The sequence below is a fragment of the Lepidochelys olivacea genome (genome assembly GCF_965140295.1).
Source record: "Lepidochelys olivacea isolate rLepOli2 genome assembly, chromosome: 3".
NCBI lineage: Eukaryota > Metazoa > Chordata > Testudines > Cheloniidae > Lepidochelys > Lepidochelys olivacea.
The window spans coordinates 86,613,455-86,630,644 of NC_140413.1; the positions used below are offsets into that span (position 1 = coordinate 86,613,455).

The 17,190-nt window shown below is 40.6% G+C and overlaps 2 protein-coding genes across 5 annotated transcripts in view; one reads left to right on the forward strand and one right to left on the reverse strand.

Moving 5' to 3' along the window:
- The window catches only part of MFSD4B (major facilitator superfamily domain containing 4B), a 399,121-nt gene extending 382,566 nt beyond the window's left edge, over nucleotides 1–16,555 (forward strand). Inside the window, exon 5 of the transcript XR_014710871.1 lies at nucleotides 16,439–16,555. The gene's annotated coding sequence lies outside the window, so the exon portion shown is untranslated. The remainder of the gene's footprint in view (nucleotides 1–16,438) is intronic.
- Nucleotides 9,396–17,190, reverse strand: part of FYN (FYN proto-oncogene, Src family tyrosine kinase) — a 187,478-nt gene continuing 179,683 nt past the window's right edge. For all 4 annotated transcript variants that reach the window (XM_084623473.1, XM_084623472.1, XM_084623471.1 and 1 more), the window contains one exon: nucleotides 9,396–9,659. In XM_084623473.1, the coding sequence (XP_084479599.1) occupies nucleotides 9,451–9,659 (209 nt within the window). In that variant the 3' untranslated portion in view covers nucleotides 9,396–9,450. The remainder of the gene's footprint in view (nucleotides 9,660–17,190) is intronic.

Below are 17,190 nucleotides of genomic sequence, written 5' to 3' on the forward strand. Positions count from 1 at the left end.
TTGTACAGTATTTCAAGCCGAATGTGATGTGTCATGTTGGACCCTCTGTCCTATAAAATGCATATTCATATTCTAAGAGCAGAACATGACTGGGCTTGATTGACAAGGCACATAATGGGAAGCCTTTTTATTAGATGTGGCTGGTAGACGACAAGATCTTCAGCATTTGGAATATTTTTCATTTCATAGGAAGAAAACGTCACATCAAGCATAGCTTCTTACATTAGCTCCCTGATCTGTTTATTCAGAGGACTATTTAGTAACACATATGTTTTTGCTTCCAACTGATTAACTGTTTAAAGAATAGCAGCCAAGTTATTGAACTTAAAATTAAAATAAAGTAACAACTTGAATTAATATAGAGAACATTAATTCACAGAGAGTTTACTCAGTACCCTTTACGGTAAATAGGTATTTAGTTACTTTTCTGAATTCTCCTCTTGGCCACAGTCTGCCAGGTGCTTACCATTTTTGTACTCCCATAGAAACTGGGACCTGTCTCTTCCCCTTCTGGCTGTTTGAGATTCTTAGTCACCTGTCTATAGAAATGGTCTTTTAGGCCTTTGCTTTGCTGTTTGCTAGTTATATCCTGGTGTGATACCTAAAAGGAAAAAACACAGTGCCTGTATGTTAATTTATAAGATGCTTCCAATTAATCCTCTCTTAATGATAAAAATCCCTCCCGCCATTTGTTAAAACTTTCCCCACAGTATTATATATCCTCTTAATTAAGAACAGAAACAAACTAATACCTATTTTATTCCCTCTTGCTTCCAATTAGTCCTCCATTGTTCATTACCCACCAGACACTTGACAATTAACAGAACAAAAATACCCCAACAACAGAATATATATTTCTTCAGAAATGACATGTCTAGAATAATGAAAGTGACACAGCCATGGTGTGTAAAGGGGCAAGAGGCAGGGGCATAAAGCCTCCCATGTGGATCAAAGACATATGGAGGATATGCAAAGGCTACATAGGTAACGTGTTTTATACATGTGATTGTACAGATCTGGGTTGCAACTCTACCTAATTTGGAGACACAGAAGCAAAAGAAATTTGGCTTTCATTTTATAAAAGGATTCTCTGCCCCCTTGCCCTTGACATTTGCCTTGACAATGTGAATCAATTGCTTGGTTTGGTAGCTTGTCACTGATTTTTCATAAAGACCACAGGTTATTCATAGTTCCCCACTAGTCACCCAGGACTGGACTTGGAGGGCTGTGTAAAGCATGCACACAGCTCCCTCAACTGACTGCATATCCTCACCCCTCTGGAATATCCAAGATCAGTCTCCAGCTCTGGTGCAGTGTTTTCCTAGCTCCTGATGGCAAAAAAGCCATCACTAATGACCTCCCAGACAACCGACTGCTGCTTGTGTGGATCCTCTGCTATACAGCTAGCGTGACCTGTGCAAGGGAGGCAGCTCAATGGCAGGAGGGATCAGGAATCCAGCACTTTCATTCAAGCTTTAAATGATGCCCTCTCTGGTCCTGGGCATGTCACTTAGGCTTTCTGCTTCAGTGTTCCTACTTGTAAATCTGATCTGCCTCAGGTAGAGCCAACAACAGAGTCAGATAATTAAATGTGTTTGTAAACGCCAGCTGTGCACTAATTGTGACCAGAACACACAAAACCTTCTAGGTGCTGGGCGCCTAACAACCCCCAATGCCCTGCTTGGTTACACAGTTACCAACATTTTAAAAAGTCTGCAAGGGACAATTACGCCCAGACCCCACCGCAAGCTGCACTTTTATAGCAGAAGGGAATTGGGGCGGGGAGGCAATTGGGACCAAAGATCCCCCTCCACTCATTCATTCATTATGTAAATTTAGTCCATTAGGTCTGGGGCCTATAAATATATAAAGATATAAAAAATCACTTTGCTCTATTTCCCCCAAATCTTCAGACTGAGCCTGTACAGAATAGCACACCGGGGCAGTGTGAAGTTTGTTATATTTCTTGGAGAGGCAGCAAAACATTTGGCAAGTCTGTCCAGTAATGATACATTGAGTCAATTGTATTGCTATGTTATTGCACTTTTCCGTTTTACAACCTCCTGCCCCCCCAGTAAATGTGTAACTTACTATTAGATGGACTTGAGATGTTGATTAGGCAAAGTGGCTGGATGCTTAACTTTAAGCAAATGAGAAGCCTCCATTGATATGAGACTGCTCACATGCTTAGAGTTAAGGGTGTGCTGGAGTGCTTTGCTCGAGTGCGTCTTCCGTGCTCAGCACCTTGCAAGACCGAGCCCGGGGGACACGGACACGTCCTTTCCACAAGTGGAGCTGCAGAGTGGAAGGAGGCGGCATTAGATTTGGATTTATTCTCCGTGCATCCAAAAGGGGAAGTGGAGAGTAGCATATACAGTCATTCTTTTCAAGATCTCTCTAGATTTTAAAGTTAACCTCAAACTCTTTTAATAAACTCATGTGATCAGTTTGGAGTCTCTCCTGAGTATTCTTACCCCTTCTGATGAAAGAAAGAGGGCTAGTGCTCTATTAAGCCAAAATCTGCTTTATTTGATGATAAGCCGGACCTGGCAAGAGAGCAGTGAGATAGATCTTACTGTATATTGACTATTGGAATACAACATTCATGCTTTCACTCCCCATGTAATTTAGAGATCCTACAATCAAGAGGAGCGAGGACACAGTCAGAATCCCTCTGTCTAAAGGGAGCATGAGCCAGAGGTTGGGGCCTTGCAGATACCCCTGGGAGAGGAGAGAGAGAAAAAACAAACAACTTTCTACGAAGGAGGAAAAAAATCTACATATTAAATCAGACCTGTTTAAAACACTGTGAAGGAAAGTTACAGACAAAACCAAGATAAAAGTGAAGTTCAGCCACACAGGCTGCAGCAGTCCCTCGGCATCATCTAGCCCTTAGCCCCCAGTTCTGAGCTGCTTTGAGTAACCTTTCAGTTCTGGGCCCAACTGGGGGCCTGACTGGCCCCACTGTAAACTTAAAGCAGCTCATAGAATCATAGAATATCAGGGTTGGAAGGGACCCCAGAAGGTCATCTAGTCCAACCCCCTGCTCGAAGCAGGACCAATTCCCAGTTATATCATCCCAGCCAGGGCTTTGTCAAGCCTGACCTTAAAAACCTCTAAGGAAGGAGATTCTACCACCTCCCTAGGTAACGCATTCCAGTGTTTCACCACCCTCTTAGTGAAAAAGTTTTTCCTAATATCCAACCTAAACCTCCCCCACTGCAACTTGAGACCATTACTCCTCGTTCTGTCATCTGCTACCATTGAGAACAGTCTAGAGCCATCCTCTTTGGAACCCCCTTTCAGGTAGTTGAAAGCAGCTATCAAATCCCCCCTCATTCTTCTCTTCCGCAGGCTAAACAATCCCAGCTCCCTCAGCCTCTCCTCATAACTCATGTGTTCCAGTCCCCTAATCATTTTTGTTGCCCTTCGCTGGACTCTCTCCAATTTATCCACATCCTTCTTGAAGTGTGGGGCCCAAAACTGGACACAGTACTCCAGATGAGGCCTCACCAATGTCGAATAGAGGGGAACGATCATGTCCCTCGATCTGCTCGCTATGCCCCTACTTATACATCCCAAAATGCCATTGGCCTTCTTGGCAACAAGGGCACACTGCTGACTCATATCCAGCTTCTCGTCCACTGTCACCCCTAGGTCCTTAGGTCCTTTTCCGCAGAACCTTCACCTCAGGGCTGCTCTAACATAAGCACAGACACTTATAGCTGGAGCATTCTGGCCACACAGTCCTCCCACCACCCCTGCCCATGGTGCACCCCACAGGCCCTTTATATCCGCTCTATCCCACTCAGGGATCACTTCTGACGTGGTATTTCCTGGCTGGAGGAATCTGATGGTATAATGGGGCTGGAAGACAGCCTTGAATTGTGGCTTAGTGACAGACATGCGTAGAATTGAAGTGGTCCATAGGCCTTTGGACAGGCCTGCTGCACTGGGGTGAGTCCCACCCTCAGTGATTAAGGTTGTACTTTCGTTGAGTGAGCCACATTTCTTAAAATGAAAAATATGTGCCAGGCCTTTAAGGATCTTGTGAGCAGAAGTGATGATAAACAGTTCAGCAAACTGCACTGAGAGCTACAAATGTGCATTGTACATCGAAGCTGAGAGCAGGGGCTCAGCAGCAACACTGACAACATTGAAGAGCCAAACCAGAACCTTCACCTCGTCTGTGACCTTCCTTTTGTTGGGGAGGGGAGGGGGATAATCTTATTTCTTTGACCTTTGCTCTTTTCACCATTCTGACAGGGCTCAATGCTGAATTATTCCAGAAAATGGGCAGAATGATCAATTCCCCATCCCGTACCCATATGGCTAGCAGTAGTTCAGATTTAGAAAGCACTTTCCCATAGTGAGTCACACTTGCCGTTTCCTGCCTTGCCTAAATAATATTCTAGTTACTCCTCTGATTTAAACAGAGGATACTGCTACATTCTGGCATGAAAAACTGGAGCACAGACCCACCAACATTGTTATAATCTGATTACATGAATCCCTGGCCAGAGTTAAACACAATGATGCTGCAAGCACAGCTGGTGCTGCAACCTTTAAATCTGTCTGTAAATGACATGATGTACTTTCAACACAGCCTGCATGCTAGTGACCCATTTATTTCCAGAAGGGCACTCTCAGAATCCACCCTCTTTTCTCCTCTGGCTGCTCCTCCCTGCACACTCATGCCACAGGCCCCAAAGGGCAGTTACTCTCCATGGATGGCTGGATGTGCCTCCTTCTGAAATCTGCTTATATTGCTTTTTGCATAGCAGAGTAGGTTACTATACATCAACCCACCACTACACTGCAGCAGCAGAACATGCTGCTACCACAACTCTTCTAACCCTCTGTTGTTCTAGGGGCAAGAATCATACACACATAAATAACTGGACACAAAAATTAGAGTCTACTCTGTTCTTAGACTGTCCTCTCCTCTAATCAGTTACTCTTCAGAGTCCATTTTTGTGTCTTACATGTAATCATTCTCTTGTTTTTCCTAGGTTGAATTTCTCAGAGAAAGGGGAAGAACAAGAAGGAACGGATTAGCGTATTTACTGCTTTGAATTTTTAACAACAGCCTCTACTTTTTCCATACACAAATTTGATTTTTTTTTGTAACTTGCACATATTTTTGCATACAGATGTGGAGTCTAGTTTGAAGTTCCTTGGAAAAACCAAGGACCACTAGGTTAGTGACTACCTTATACAGAAACCCTGGCCCCACTCAGAAGAAATTCCCATTGACTTCAATGGTGCTAGGATTTCACCTCATATATTCAATAGAATCCCTTTCCCTCGGTTTGGCTGTGAAAATTTCCAAGGTAACTAGACTTGAGGGTTTAGATGGGAGAGACCAAACATCCAATACAGGTGAAATCACATCTAACGTCTGAACTTGCTTTAGTTTGTATAGCTAAACGGTCTCTCTTCCTAAATTAAGATAGTAGGAGGACTGTTCCAATTAATACTCCAGAAATCCTTTCAGTGGTGAATTCCCCTGCACATGAATTAATCACTGGGAATTATAATGCTTTCCAATAGGACTGTAGAAATGCTATGTAATTCCAGAGTTACAAACAGCCTCTAATTATTCTTTTGAGGATCGTCCCCTTCCTGTCATGACCTGAGAAAAAGGTAAACATTCTTCCACCTGTACTTTTTGTACCTTACACTCTCTAAAACCCCTCTTAATAGCGCCAGTAGAAATAGTACACAGATTAAAAGAGTCGCCGCTGTGTGATAGCAGCTCTTGTACACTTCCACATTATCTTGTTTTTAACCTCTAGGTCCCAATAAGTATTTATACTAACTTAATTATTGCAGTATCGAGTGCAGGACAGTATGTACTAAATCAACAAAAATTAGGCAGTCCTCCACTTATTTTGTAGGTCTGGTGGGTCCATCTTCTTGGCCCTACACTACTTTCAAATTTGTGGACTCCACTAGAGACACCTGCACAGGAGGAATATTCTCCATTTCCAATTATTTTTTTAGATCCATCCGTTAACCAGTTTTTAATCCAATCCATATTGGGTACGTTCACTTTCTATAGTGCTAATTTTTTAAAATTCAGAACTTTATGTGGGAGTAAGTCAAATGCATTACAGAAGCCTAAGTATCTTATGTCAACACCTTTATCAACCAAACTTATGATTTCATCCAAACACAGCAAAAAGTTTGTTTGACAATACCTATTTCCCACAAAATCATGTTTATTGGCATTAATCATGTTAGTATCCTTAAATTCTGTATTGATTGTATCCCATAACAGCCTTTGCACGATTTTGCCCTGGTCTGATGTCATGCTAAAACAGATTATATAGTTATCCAGATCATCCCAATTATCCTTTCGAAATATGGGCACATTGTCTTTTTTTCCTGTACTCTAGAACTTTCCTAATGTTTCAAGATTTGCTAAAAATCAGCATGAATGGTTCAGAAACATCCGTGGCCAATTCTTTTAATACTCTTGGATGCGGGCTAGCTGATCCTGCAGATTTTAAAACACTGATTGGTGAAAGAGTGTGATTTTAAAAAATTTGATGGTGTTCCTTTACAGAAGTTTCAGAACAGTTCTGTGTCGGTCAATGCCTACTAATGGATTTTTATTAATTTGTAACATACATGCCATCAGCTTGTTTAAATACATTGCTAATACTTGCTTTGTTTCATGGAGATAGGAGAGATTTGTTTTGTTTTAGTACTAACAAGTAGAAGCAGAATTTAGCTACCAGAGGAAAAGGTCTGAATTTGTCAATCAGCAACTGCAACAGTCTGCATAAAAGTTACATGCAGACTATCCCAGGGCAGCAATGTAGCAGAGTCCAACATGGTGCTCATGGCTTAGCAAGTGGCCCAAGCGACAAACCCGAGAGTTAAAAAATTAAACAACAACCGCAAACAAACACATTTGTTTCCAACTGGAAATGAATACAAAATCCCAGCCATTCCCAGTGCATGAATCCCATCCTGTGTCCATGTATTGCAGTACCACAGCTACCAGAACCATGTTCTTAAAAAGAACAGGAAACAAACAGGAAAATGCTTAGCTGTACTTAAGTGTGTTAATTGGGGAGCACTATTTAGGATCTGGCTGTGTCAGCAATCAGCTTATCAGAACGCATTGTGCTTTGGCTGGCATATCAAGATAATTTTTAAACCTTACTTTAAAGATCTCATCTCTGTAGGTTTTGTTTTAAGGGTGGTGGTGACTGAGGGAGAAAGATGAACATAACTCATTTGGACAGATTTCTATGATGAGACTGGTTAAACAGTCCTAAAAATATTCTGTTACCTTGAGTATTCAATTGCTCGAAGGCTAGCAGTATCGCATGCATAATACACATTACATTAATAGTGCTACAGCTTTTGTGGCAATCATAGCCAAAGTTTTGAGTGATTTTTTTTCACAGAACATTAGCTTGTTTGATAGAAAGCTGCACTGCTGTACAGTTTTATATACCAATAAAGGCTAGATTTGCGAGCTGCTTCTTTGAAAGAAACCTGTCAATCAATGATCAATATTGCAAACACTGAACAACTCATTCCCTGTATTTCACCAGATTATTGCTTTACTAGCTTAGTAATTGAAAGAAGGCCTATTAAGTTAATATGTGAATATTCAGAATATGACTATACAACCTAAGTAAGATAAAATATTAAACAATAAAAATTGCATTTCGACCATCAGAACGTATTACTTGACTAAACATGGTTTCAACAGTCTTATGCAGTAATAAAACTAAAGTTGATCAATCTGTCTATGCATAAAACAATCGTTTCCTGTGACACTTAGATGCCCAAATATTAATGATGAAATCAAGAGAGCTATTCTAGAATAAATAGCTCTTCCAAACACAGAACTGTGAAATACTCTACATGTTCACCCATCCTTGACATTGAACTCCAGCTGTTTTGAATCTTATTAACTTCGTAATTTGGACAATGATACCAACAAACAAATGGCCAACTACACCCCCTATTAAGGTTGATGCCAAGATGGTATTTTCCCCTTCTTCTCTCCCTGATTTAAACAAAAGAACAAATATCCAAAGGTAAAATGCTCTCTTTTAATTACTAAATTAAGAAAGTTAAACAGTTTTAAAATGTAAACTTGCAAATAAATCATAACAAAATGTAATTAAGACTTTAAAATTTGCAACTCAGTATTAAAAACTCAATAGAAATAGAAAGGAATTGGTTTTTGGTTAAATGTAAGTCATTCAAGGCTGGTACAAATAGACAGCTGAAAAAGTAATACTTTCTTCTGTGCATTTCCCATGAAATGTAAAGAAGTGCATAGTAATTCCACTGGAGAACTCGCAGACATGTAAAAAGTAATTTCATTAGCAGTACAGGACATTTAACACACTTATTTTACAATGGGCAATGTTACACATAAAACAGAAAATCCTAGTTGCATGATAAACAGTTTAGTAGGTGGACATCACTAAAATGCTATGGTTTTAAGATCATTTGAATGTGGTTACAATGTTTATTAAATAAAAGTTTTTGAAACATTTCAGTATACATGTTTTGATACAAGAACTTGCTGTTTCAATCTTCCAGTTCAAAAGGTGACGGTGTGGTTTTTCTTAATTTAAATATGTTCATTTAACTTGAAGAACAAATCATAACACGCTTGTCAAAGATTGGAAACATTACTGTAAATACAGCACATGATTCCTGAAAGAGCAAAGTTACAACCATCTACAGGTACATAGTCATAAACAAAAAGTGCAATCCAATTGAAAAAATTCATGCTTGGCAAATGCCAAAAATTAGATCACTGGCTTTCAGAATCTCACCAGTGTTTACAAGTTTGCAGTAAAATTATCATGTTCAGGGTACTACTGCATCAGCATGGCTCATTCAATCTGAAATGAGTTTCCTCTGCAACAGAACCCATATACTGTATGTACAGGTATGTATATATATTATATATATATATTATATATAAAAAAAGCAAAAAACAAACACCTGTCCTGATTTTTTTTGTTAAAACATGAAAAAAAATGTTTTAGACAAAGAGGCCACTTTTGGAAAATAATACTTTGAGTTGAATTGGGAGAAGACTAGTTAAAATCACATAGGTTTCGCATTTTTTAAAAAGGAAAGCACTAAGATCAGTTATTGGCACTAAGTTACTATTTACACTGAACAGAGGTTTTGCAGTTTACATAACATCAATACAATGCAGTTTCTGAGTCTCTGATTAAGAAAAAACAAGTGTTTTTCTCCTTGTCATAGAGGACATTCAGATTATTAGGACAAGTGGTCATGGACAAGTTCTGTAGAAGTTCTCAACTTCAGACTCATGTGCATTCTGGTGCTGGAAGATGCTGCACTTTGGCAAAGCGGGTCACTGAGTTGGAAGCTAATGAGGTGGGGGGGGGGGGGAGGGACACCTGATAATGACAGTCTGTGTAGACCAGGAATTTACAGGTTGTCACCAGGCTGGTACTGGGGTTCTGTTGCAGTAAAGTAGTCTTCAAGGAAACCCTGCAAATATTCAAAAGTTGGACGTTCCTCTGGGTCTTTTTTCCAGCAGTGAATCATAAGCTCATGCAGGGAGATGGGACAGTCCTGAGGACACGGCATCCTATAACCACGTTCTACCTGTTCCAAGACTTCACGGTTATTCATACCTACAAAGAGGCAATGTGAAATGGTCTCTGTTAAAATATATAGACTTCTTCATGTATAATACATACACTTTTCTCAAATCAGTCCTTTGAGAAAACACAGCACACAAACACAAACACACAAACAGTTCCAGCTTTACAACCACGCCAGGATAAACTGGATCCATTTTCTTCCTAGGCAATGAACTCATCTAAACCACAGATCAGTAAAACGCTGCTCTCAGGAATACCCCTATATCCACTCCGCTGACTTCAAATGAGTTGTCATGAGTGTAACAAAGGGAAGACTGTGGCGATGTGTCAATAGATAGTTGTGCAATTGTCTGTGAAAAGGTTTGTTTAGAGTTATTACAGCCTTTTGGTATACAGAGCTTCCCCCCCTCCCCCCAATCACAATTCTAAGAGTTTTTTTAAAATATGAAAACTAACTTTTAAAAAGGCTCAATTTGAGCTTGTTGAATTTTAAAAAAATATTTCAGTACTTGCTGGGAATGTGATGGGCAGATTTCAATAAGAATACAAATGACACTGCTTTTAGACTATCAGATATCACTGACAGCATCTCTAATATTTATACAGAAGTTTATTGTTATTGGTGACCTATAGTCCCTTGTTCTGCATCTGACTTTGTTCATCCTGTGCTACTTGATATTAACTGCAGAATTTGGTTTGACAGAAAACTGTAAATGTTACATATGGGAGTGCCATTTTAAGAATTTGGTTTAGTGCCAGTGTAGTTTTGAACACACTTGTTCCTTCTATTACTTCCTATCGAAAGAGAACAAGTTTGTTCTGAATGAGGAGATGGGTAAAATATAAACAAAACAACCCTGCTCACAAGACCAACCCTCCCTGCAGAGACACAGCTCCTCCATGATCCTGCTCCTCGTGCTGCGAGATATACTCCCCACTATGCGTTTCACTGCCAGACATCTGCCTTCCTTATCTGTGCCTTAGCTTTCCATTTCTCCCTCCCAGTAACAGATCATTCAGTTGAATTTTTTTCACCCTAAGTAACTGAAACATATTAGCAACTTTCACTTCAGCTTAACTAAATTCTTTGACATTTTTCTTGATTTTTTAATAATGTAAAGGAAAATTCCAGTGCCCCTGCCATATGGAAGTATTTACCAGAAAATATATACATTAATTACACCTTAAATGGCAGCTTGGATTCCAGCTTGCTAGTACTGAAACAAGTTTTCGGCCAAGCTATACCTGCTGACTTAGTGTCCTTAACCCTGTGGGTTCGGCTGAGAAACTCTGTAGTATCTCAGACTCTAAACACACTAGACCAGCCGGACCTTTGGCATATCTTAAAAGTCGGCTACATACCAAATGGACATCCAGATGGGCCTCATTTGTCAACATGTAACTTCCAAAATACATCCCATCAGTGCTCTGCAAGCCCTTTACCAGAAACCAAAGGTGATGTTTCTAGGTCTCACTGTTTTTGAGACACACTATCAGAGCACTGAAAATCTGTCATGCAGGCAAAATGTCCTTAAGTATTTGTTTCATGCCACCAATGTACAATGTATATAATACACAAAAGCATAAAGACAGCTCTTGCCCCAAAGAGATTACAACTGAAAAGACAGGCACATAAGAGGTGGTATGCCCTGGGAAATACAGAAGCTGGATGACAAGGTTTTGTGTTTTCAATTACAAATGCCTCTAATTTTTCAAACTCTCATCTTTGAATCAGCTGGGTCAAGTCACCTCACATTTTGGTGTAAAAATCTCTTCAGTGCTTTTTGTCCCTCACAGGCTAAATTATAATTCTTTCAACCTTGAATAAATAAGTTGTTATTAGTAACATAGGTAAAAAATATTGTTTGTCTACATTCTAGAATTTTTATGCTGGCTGGCTCCCTTTCCATGCGAGGCAAGTACAACACAGATAGCAGCAGCACCATCACCACAAACTTTCCTCCCAGATGTGAATTAATGAGCATTTTGTTAGTCTGCGATATTAGTTCAGTATTTTTATCCAGTGTATTACTTTGTGCAGGCCAGTACATGGTGAAACTTGATAGTAGACTATATCCTGTAAGGAAAAGCCTAAGGAGAGTGTGAGGGAGGGGAAGGAGAAACCGTTCTCAACCTCTTTTTTTTTTTTTTAAAACACGTGGGAAAGATTAACAAATTCCATGTACTGTGCTAACTGGAAACATATTGACATTCTCCCTCCACCCCAGAAAATCCAACTATAAAACAATGAATCTGGCTATTGCTTGTCATCCTAGTATTATCCAGAAGAATTCATCTTGCAAAGTCTGAGACTCCATCAAGCTACCCCTGGCATTCATTTCGGAAATTCATATCTCTGCCAATAGCTACAGAATCCATACTTATCCAATAAACTTTACTTTGTTTTAAATTAAATGAACTATCAATTTAAAAGGGACAGTGCCAAGATAAAAAAAAATATCTTTGAATCCATCTGTATTACTAGTCAGATATTTGATTTATTGAAATCACTTAAATCATTATGTTTATTTTGTACTTCTTATGCTGTTTGTTTACTTTCCTACAAACTTTTTAGTAGGATAAGTGAATCTAGATACGCCAGTTTCACTGTTTCTCCTACATTAGCACAAGGGTGTTGTATTTCCATTTCTAACAAAGCAGAATATTTCAATGGTTTGTACAGTTCACTTCTCGTCTAAAAAAAATCCAACCTTTTCATTTACTTAAACACATACAGTCAGTTGTATCTGTAGGTTTCCAAACCCTTTAAAAGTTCTCTCCTACAAAACATACGTCTGGGAAATAAACTGCTCAATAACATCCTATTTTAGGCAGCAGAAATTTCACTGTCCTGGATTTCAGCTGCATTCAAACTTTTTCTAGAACTAGCATTTGGGCCAGGGAAAATATTTGCACTTAAGTTGTAAAAGGCAATTTTTCTATTAGCTCCTGATTCCACCAAAGGCGTCAGAAAACACATTGCTTTATTGGTGAAGGATGTTGCCATTTGAAAACAACACATCTCTTTCCTGTCTCAGGTTATTAGAGATTTGCATGTGAATCACTAACGCTGCTGGGAAGCTATACAAATCTGCTGCCCAAAGCTATACAGATCAGACACAGAGAAGCTCTCCTACCTGGTTTACCTAGAAAAGCTCTGACAGAGTTTCTCACTCCCGATCACTCTCCTTTATTTTGGAGGAAAGGGACGGAGTGTCATAAATGGAATCTAAAAGCTCAGTTCTGGCTTGTGGAGAAGTCCCACTAGCAAACAAAGGGCTTGTCTACACTGGCACTTTACAGCGCTGCAACTTTCTCGCTCAGGGGTGTGGAAAAATACCCTGAGCGCTGCAAGTTTCCGCGCTGTAAAGTGGCAGCTCAGACAGTGCACTAGTGCTGCCAGCTAGGCCTGTCGTGGGGGTGGGTTTTTTGGAGCACGGGGAGAGCTCTCTCCCAGAGCTCTGCTCTGACTACACAAGCCACGTTAAAGTGCAGCCGCGGCAGGGCTTTCATGTTGCCAGTGAAGACGTGCCCAAACTGAGGAAGAGTGCTGCAGGCTGTCTTCTGAGGTCTCCCTTGTCAGCCCTGGAGCAGAAGGCAGAGTCGAGGGGGAGGGGCACGCATGCTACAGAGACTGTGGACAGCACTCAGGGAACAGGTTTCTGGACCTTAGCTCCAAAGGGCTGTCTAAATTTCAGCAGCGGCCTCTTTAGCCCTAAATCAGGAGTGTGCAGTGATGGCTTTATGCTAGTTTACTCCCCTACTCCTTTTCCCTGGGCCGAGTTTTGTGCTGCATCTTTTAAAGGCACAGCACATAACCACACTCTAAATTAAACTGGGATATTTCGGGACACCCATGATTTGTCATATCTTTTTCACAGGTTAATTTAGATTTCTCTTCCTACGGAGCTCTTACTATGATGATCCAAAGGATATCTCCCTTAAATAAAAGCTTTCCCAATTCCTGCATTATACAGCCATGCTGCCACCTCTGCATGAATTACTTCCCTGTCCCAGTTTGCCATACAATCACCCTCTCCGCCTTCACGTTCCTTCACTAAACGTTTCTTCTGGGCTACCCATAAAAAGTGAGTTATATGTATAGCTGTAACACAATCAAACCTCAAAATCAACCTCACAGCTAATTTCTCACAATACCTTTTGCGTCTTTAAGACTGTATCTCACTACTTGTTTAGCATCAATGCGCTTGGTACTTGTACAATAACAAAGTAAAACTGTCCTTACCTTGACAATTTTAGTCTAAGGCCAGGTCTTCACTACCATGGGATAACTAACCCACATAAGCTCCCTGCTGTAAAACCTTGTGGAAACAAGGCACTTGAGTACTACTGTGAGGGACAGTAGGTGAGGTCAACCAGAGATGTGAGGAAAAGTGCTGACCTTGCCTAGCTACCTAATGGTAAAGACTATAGTGCCTAGTCTCCACTAGGGTTTTACAGCAGGATAGCTAATGCACGTTAGTAAAAAACACCTTCTTTGCAGTGAAGAAACAGCTATACCCTAAAATCATCAGGGTAGGAACAGTTTAATTTGGGTATTGTACATTACCCACCTTATTACCGACACTACACAAACAATAAGGATCCCTCTCTGCTTCATTCGAGGTGCTGCAGGTTTGTAGACTGAACTGGGTGTTGAACCCAGTGGCAGAGATTTGTGAAGCCAGCTCCCGAGACCCTGGCATCAATATTTCTTTTTCTCTAGGTGCTCAAAAAAAAACCAAACTAGAGAAGCACATCTGGATCGCGTGTGTCTCATTTCCTTGTTTACTATACCAAAAATATATATTGAAGTACCTCTGCAAGAGAAAGGCAAATACCAGATCAAACAACTGTATCCTTCAAAGCCAATGTTCTTAGTCAGAGAATCGTGTATATTTATCTGTAAAATGTGATGCCACAGTCACTAAGTAGCATTTGTTAGCTAAAGGTGAAGTACAGTCAATTGTATCATGATGTTGTAATCCTTCATATGATATCCTTTTTTCCATGTGTGATATTAAATAGTTTGAGACATGTTTAAATTGCATTTAACTCTGTACAACATAAGAATAAATTCGGTCAACAGCTAAGAAAAACTGTCTGTCTACCCCTCAGATGGCATTGATACCCTTACTTATGCTATGGGTCAGATTTTAAGAAAATGTCCTCTAATAGGCAGAGACATCTGCATATGCAGACAGCATTCAGCACAAAAACCGAGTAGCTATCAACTTTGGGTGTGTGAATGAGGGTGCCAATTTGGAGGCAATTTTTAAAGAGGCCCATCAAAAAGGCCAAGTTTCAGTTTTACAAAAACAAAAGCAGGAGTTGTCTTTGGAAGATGAAGCTCAGGCTGAGTCAGCAAAGTTGACAGGTGGACTGGGTAAAAGTTCCAGCTCTGGCCCATCTCTGGGCCTCATTCTTCACTCTGTTACACCAGCATAAAAACCAGTGTAACTCCAGAGCAGTCAGTGGAGCTGCACCAGAGTAAAACCAGTGTAAGAGTGAAGGATCAGGCTACTTTTATACTCACATACCCAAGCTAATATACTTACCTAGCCACACCCCAAGGGGGACAACCACTGGAAAGGCCAAGAAAGAGGCAACACCACACTTTCAAACCCTCAAGAGGGAAGAAAATTATCCATTTTTAAAAATGGTTTTTGTTATCATTTCCTATGTATTTTTTTCCTAAAGCAAGAATAATCCTCATGGCATTAGCTAATATTTTCCAGAAACAGCTTGGATATTTTGAGCTAACAGCCGAATGACTGACTCTTCCTCACAGTGAACAGTATCTTATGACCCAAACAGTCCCGCTGAAATCCATGGGAGAGTGCCTGCGTATATGTAATAGGTACTATTTGCCGTGAGACGTGGTTGCACAACTGGGCCCTTAGCCTTTGTAAACAGAGCTTTGCTATTTTCCAAAGGCCACACTCGGATGGAATTCCGTACAGGATTTGATGACACTGTGGCAGATACTTCTCCAAGTAGAGCATGTACATATGCTGCTGTTCCGTGCATGCACATACTAATAGCAATTTTAACACCAGAAAGCAGGACAGGCAAGACAGATGTGCTTGGTCAGTGTAGCTGGAATGTGTGGCTGCACTGCCTGAAAAGCAACATTTTAAACAATAATCCTGCCACACAACAGCCAAAGAATTGTAGCCTCCTACTTCTGAACTGAAAGAGAAGATTAAGATCCAAGGGGAATCTAGGTAAAGCAAAAACAGAAAAACTAAAAATAAGTTGATATTCATTTTGGCTTTGGTTCTCTCACAGCCCATATAGTTTTTATTTCCCTCCCATGTACTAATAGTGACTAATACTGTTGAAGTTGCTTACTTCAAGCCCCTGTCTTATAAAGGGTTAAAGAGAGCACCAATAAATTAACTGAACATTGCAGCCCATCTGTTAAGAAATCATGCTACTGCTGGCAGGGATTGCTAGGGCTGTGGTGTAAGGTTTAATTGTGAGCCTTGACATCTCCTTAATCTCTGCCTCCTTTTCATCACAGTGTCTGAGGCTCACAGCTTCGCCTCCGTCTCACCCAAAATGGAGCACTGGGGTGCTTGATTTGCAGACTGAGGGAGAGAGAATACCGTACTTCCCATTCATACCCACCATATTTCCCCCTCCTCTGTCTGTCTTCCCTTTTCTGCTCTACATTGTGTCTGCCCCATTTTACCCAAACAAAACAAGATGATAAAATAACCCTTTTGCCCCAGGTATTCAATGGCATGGTATCTCTCTGCATGCAGACCTGTAGGTTCACGCCTGGTCAAACGATCCACAGACAGGTTTCAGAGTAACAGCCGTGTTAGTCTGTATTCGCAAAAAGAAAGGGAGTACTTGTGGCACCTTAGAGACTAACCAATTTATTTGAGCATAAGCTTTCGTGAGCTACAGCTCACTTCATCGGATGCATGCTGTGGAAACTGCAGAAGACATTATATACACAGAGACCATGAAACAATACCTCCTCACACCCCACTCTCCTGCTGGTAATAGCAAGGTGGGCCATCCTTGATTTTCATACACATTGTAAGGAGAGTGGTCACTTTGGATAAGCTATTACCAGCAGGAGAGCGAGTTTGTGTGTGTGGTTTTTGGAAAAAGGGGGGGGAGGTGAGAAAACCTGGATTTGTGCTGGAAATGGCCCACCTTGATTATCATACACATTGTAAGGAGAGTGATCACTTTAGATAAGCTATTACCAGCAGGAGAGTGGGGTGGGAGGAGGTATTGTTTCATGGTCTCTGTGTATATAATGTCTTCTGCAGTTTCCACAGTATGCATCCGATGAAGTGAGCTGTAGCTCACGAAAGCTTATACTCAAATAAATTGGTTAGTCTCTAAGGTGCCACAAGTACTCCTTGATCCACAGACATTCTATCATCTCTTGGAGCACATCTCAAGTGAGGGTGTTTTCTTTTTTCCAGCCCCCAAGACTATAAGCAGCAGTGTCTGTAGACTGTATCCTTAACTCTCTTCAGAAGCTAGTATTTGATATGGCTTTGACTGCTTTGATAATTATAGAAATTGACTCTAC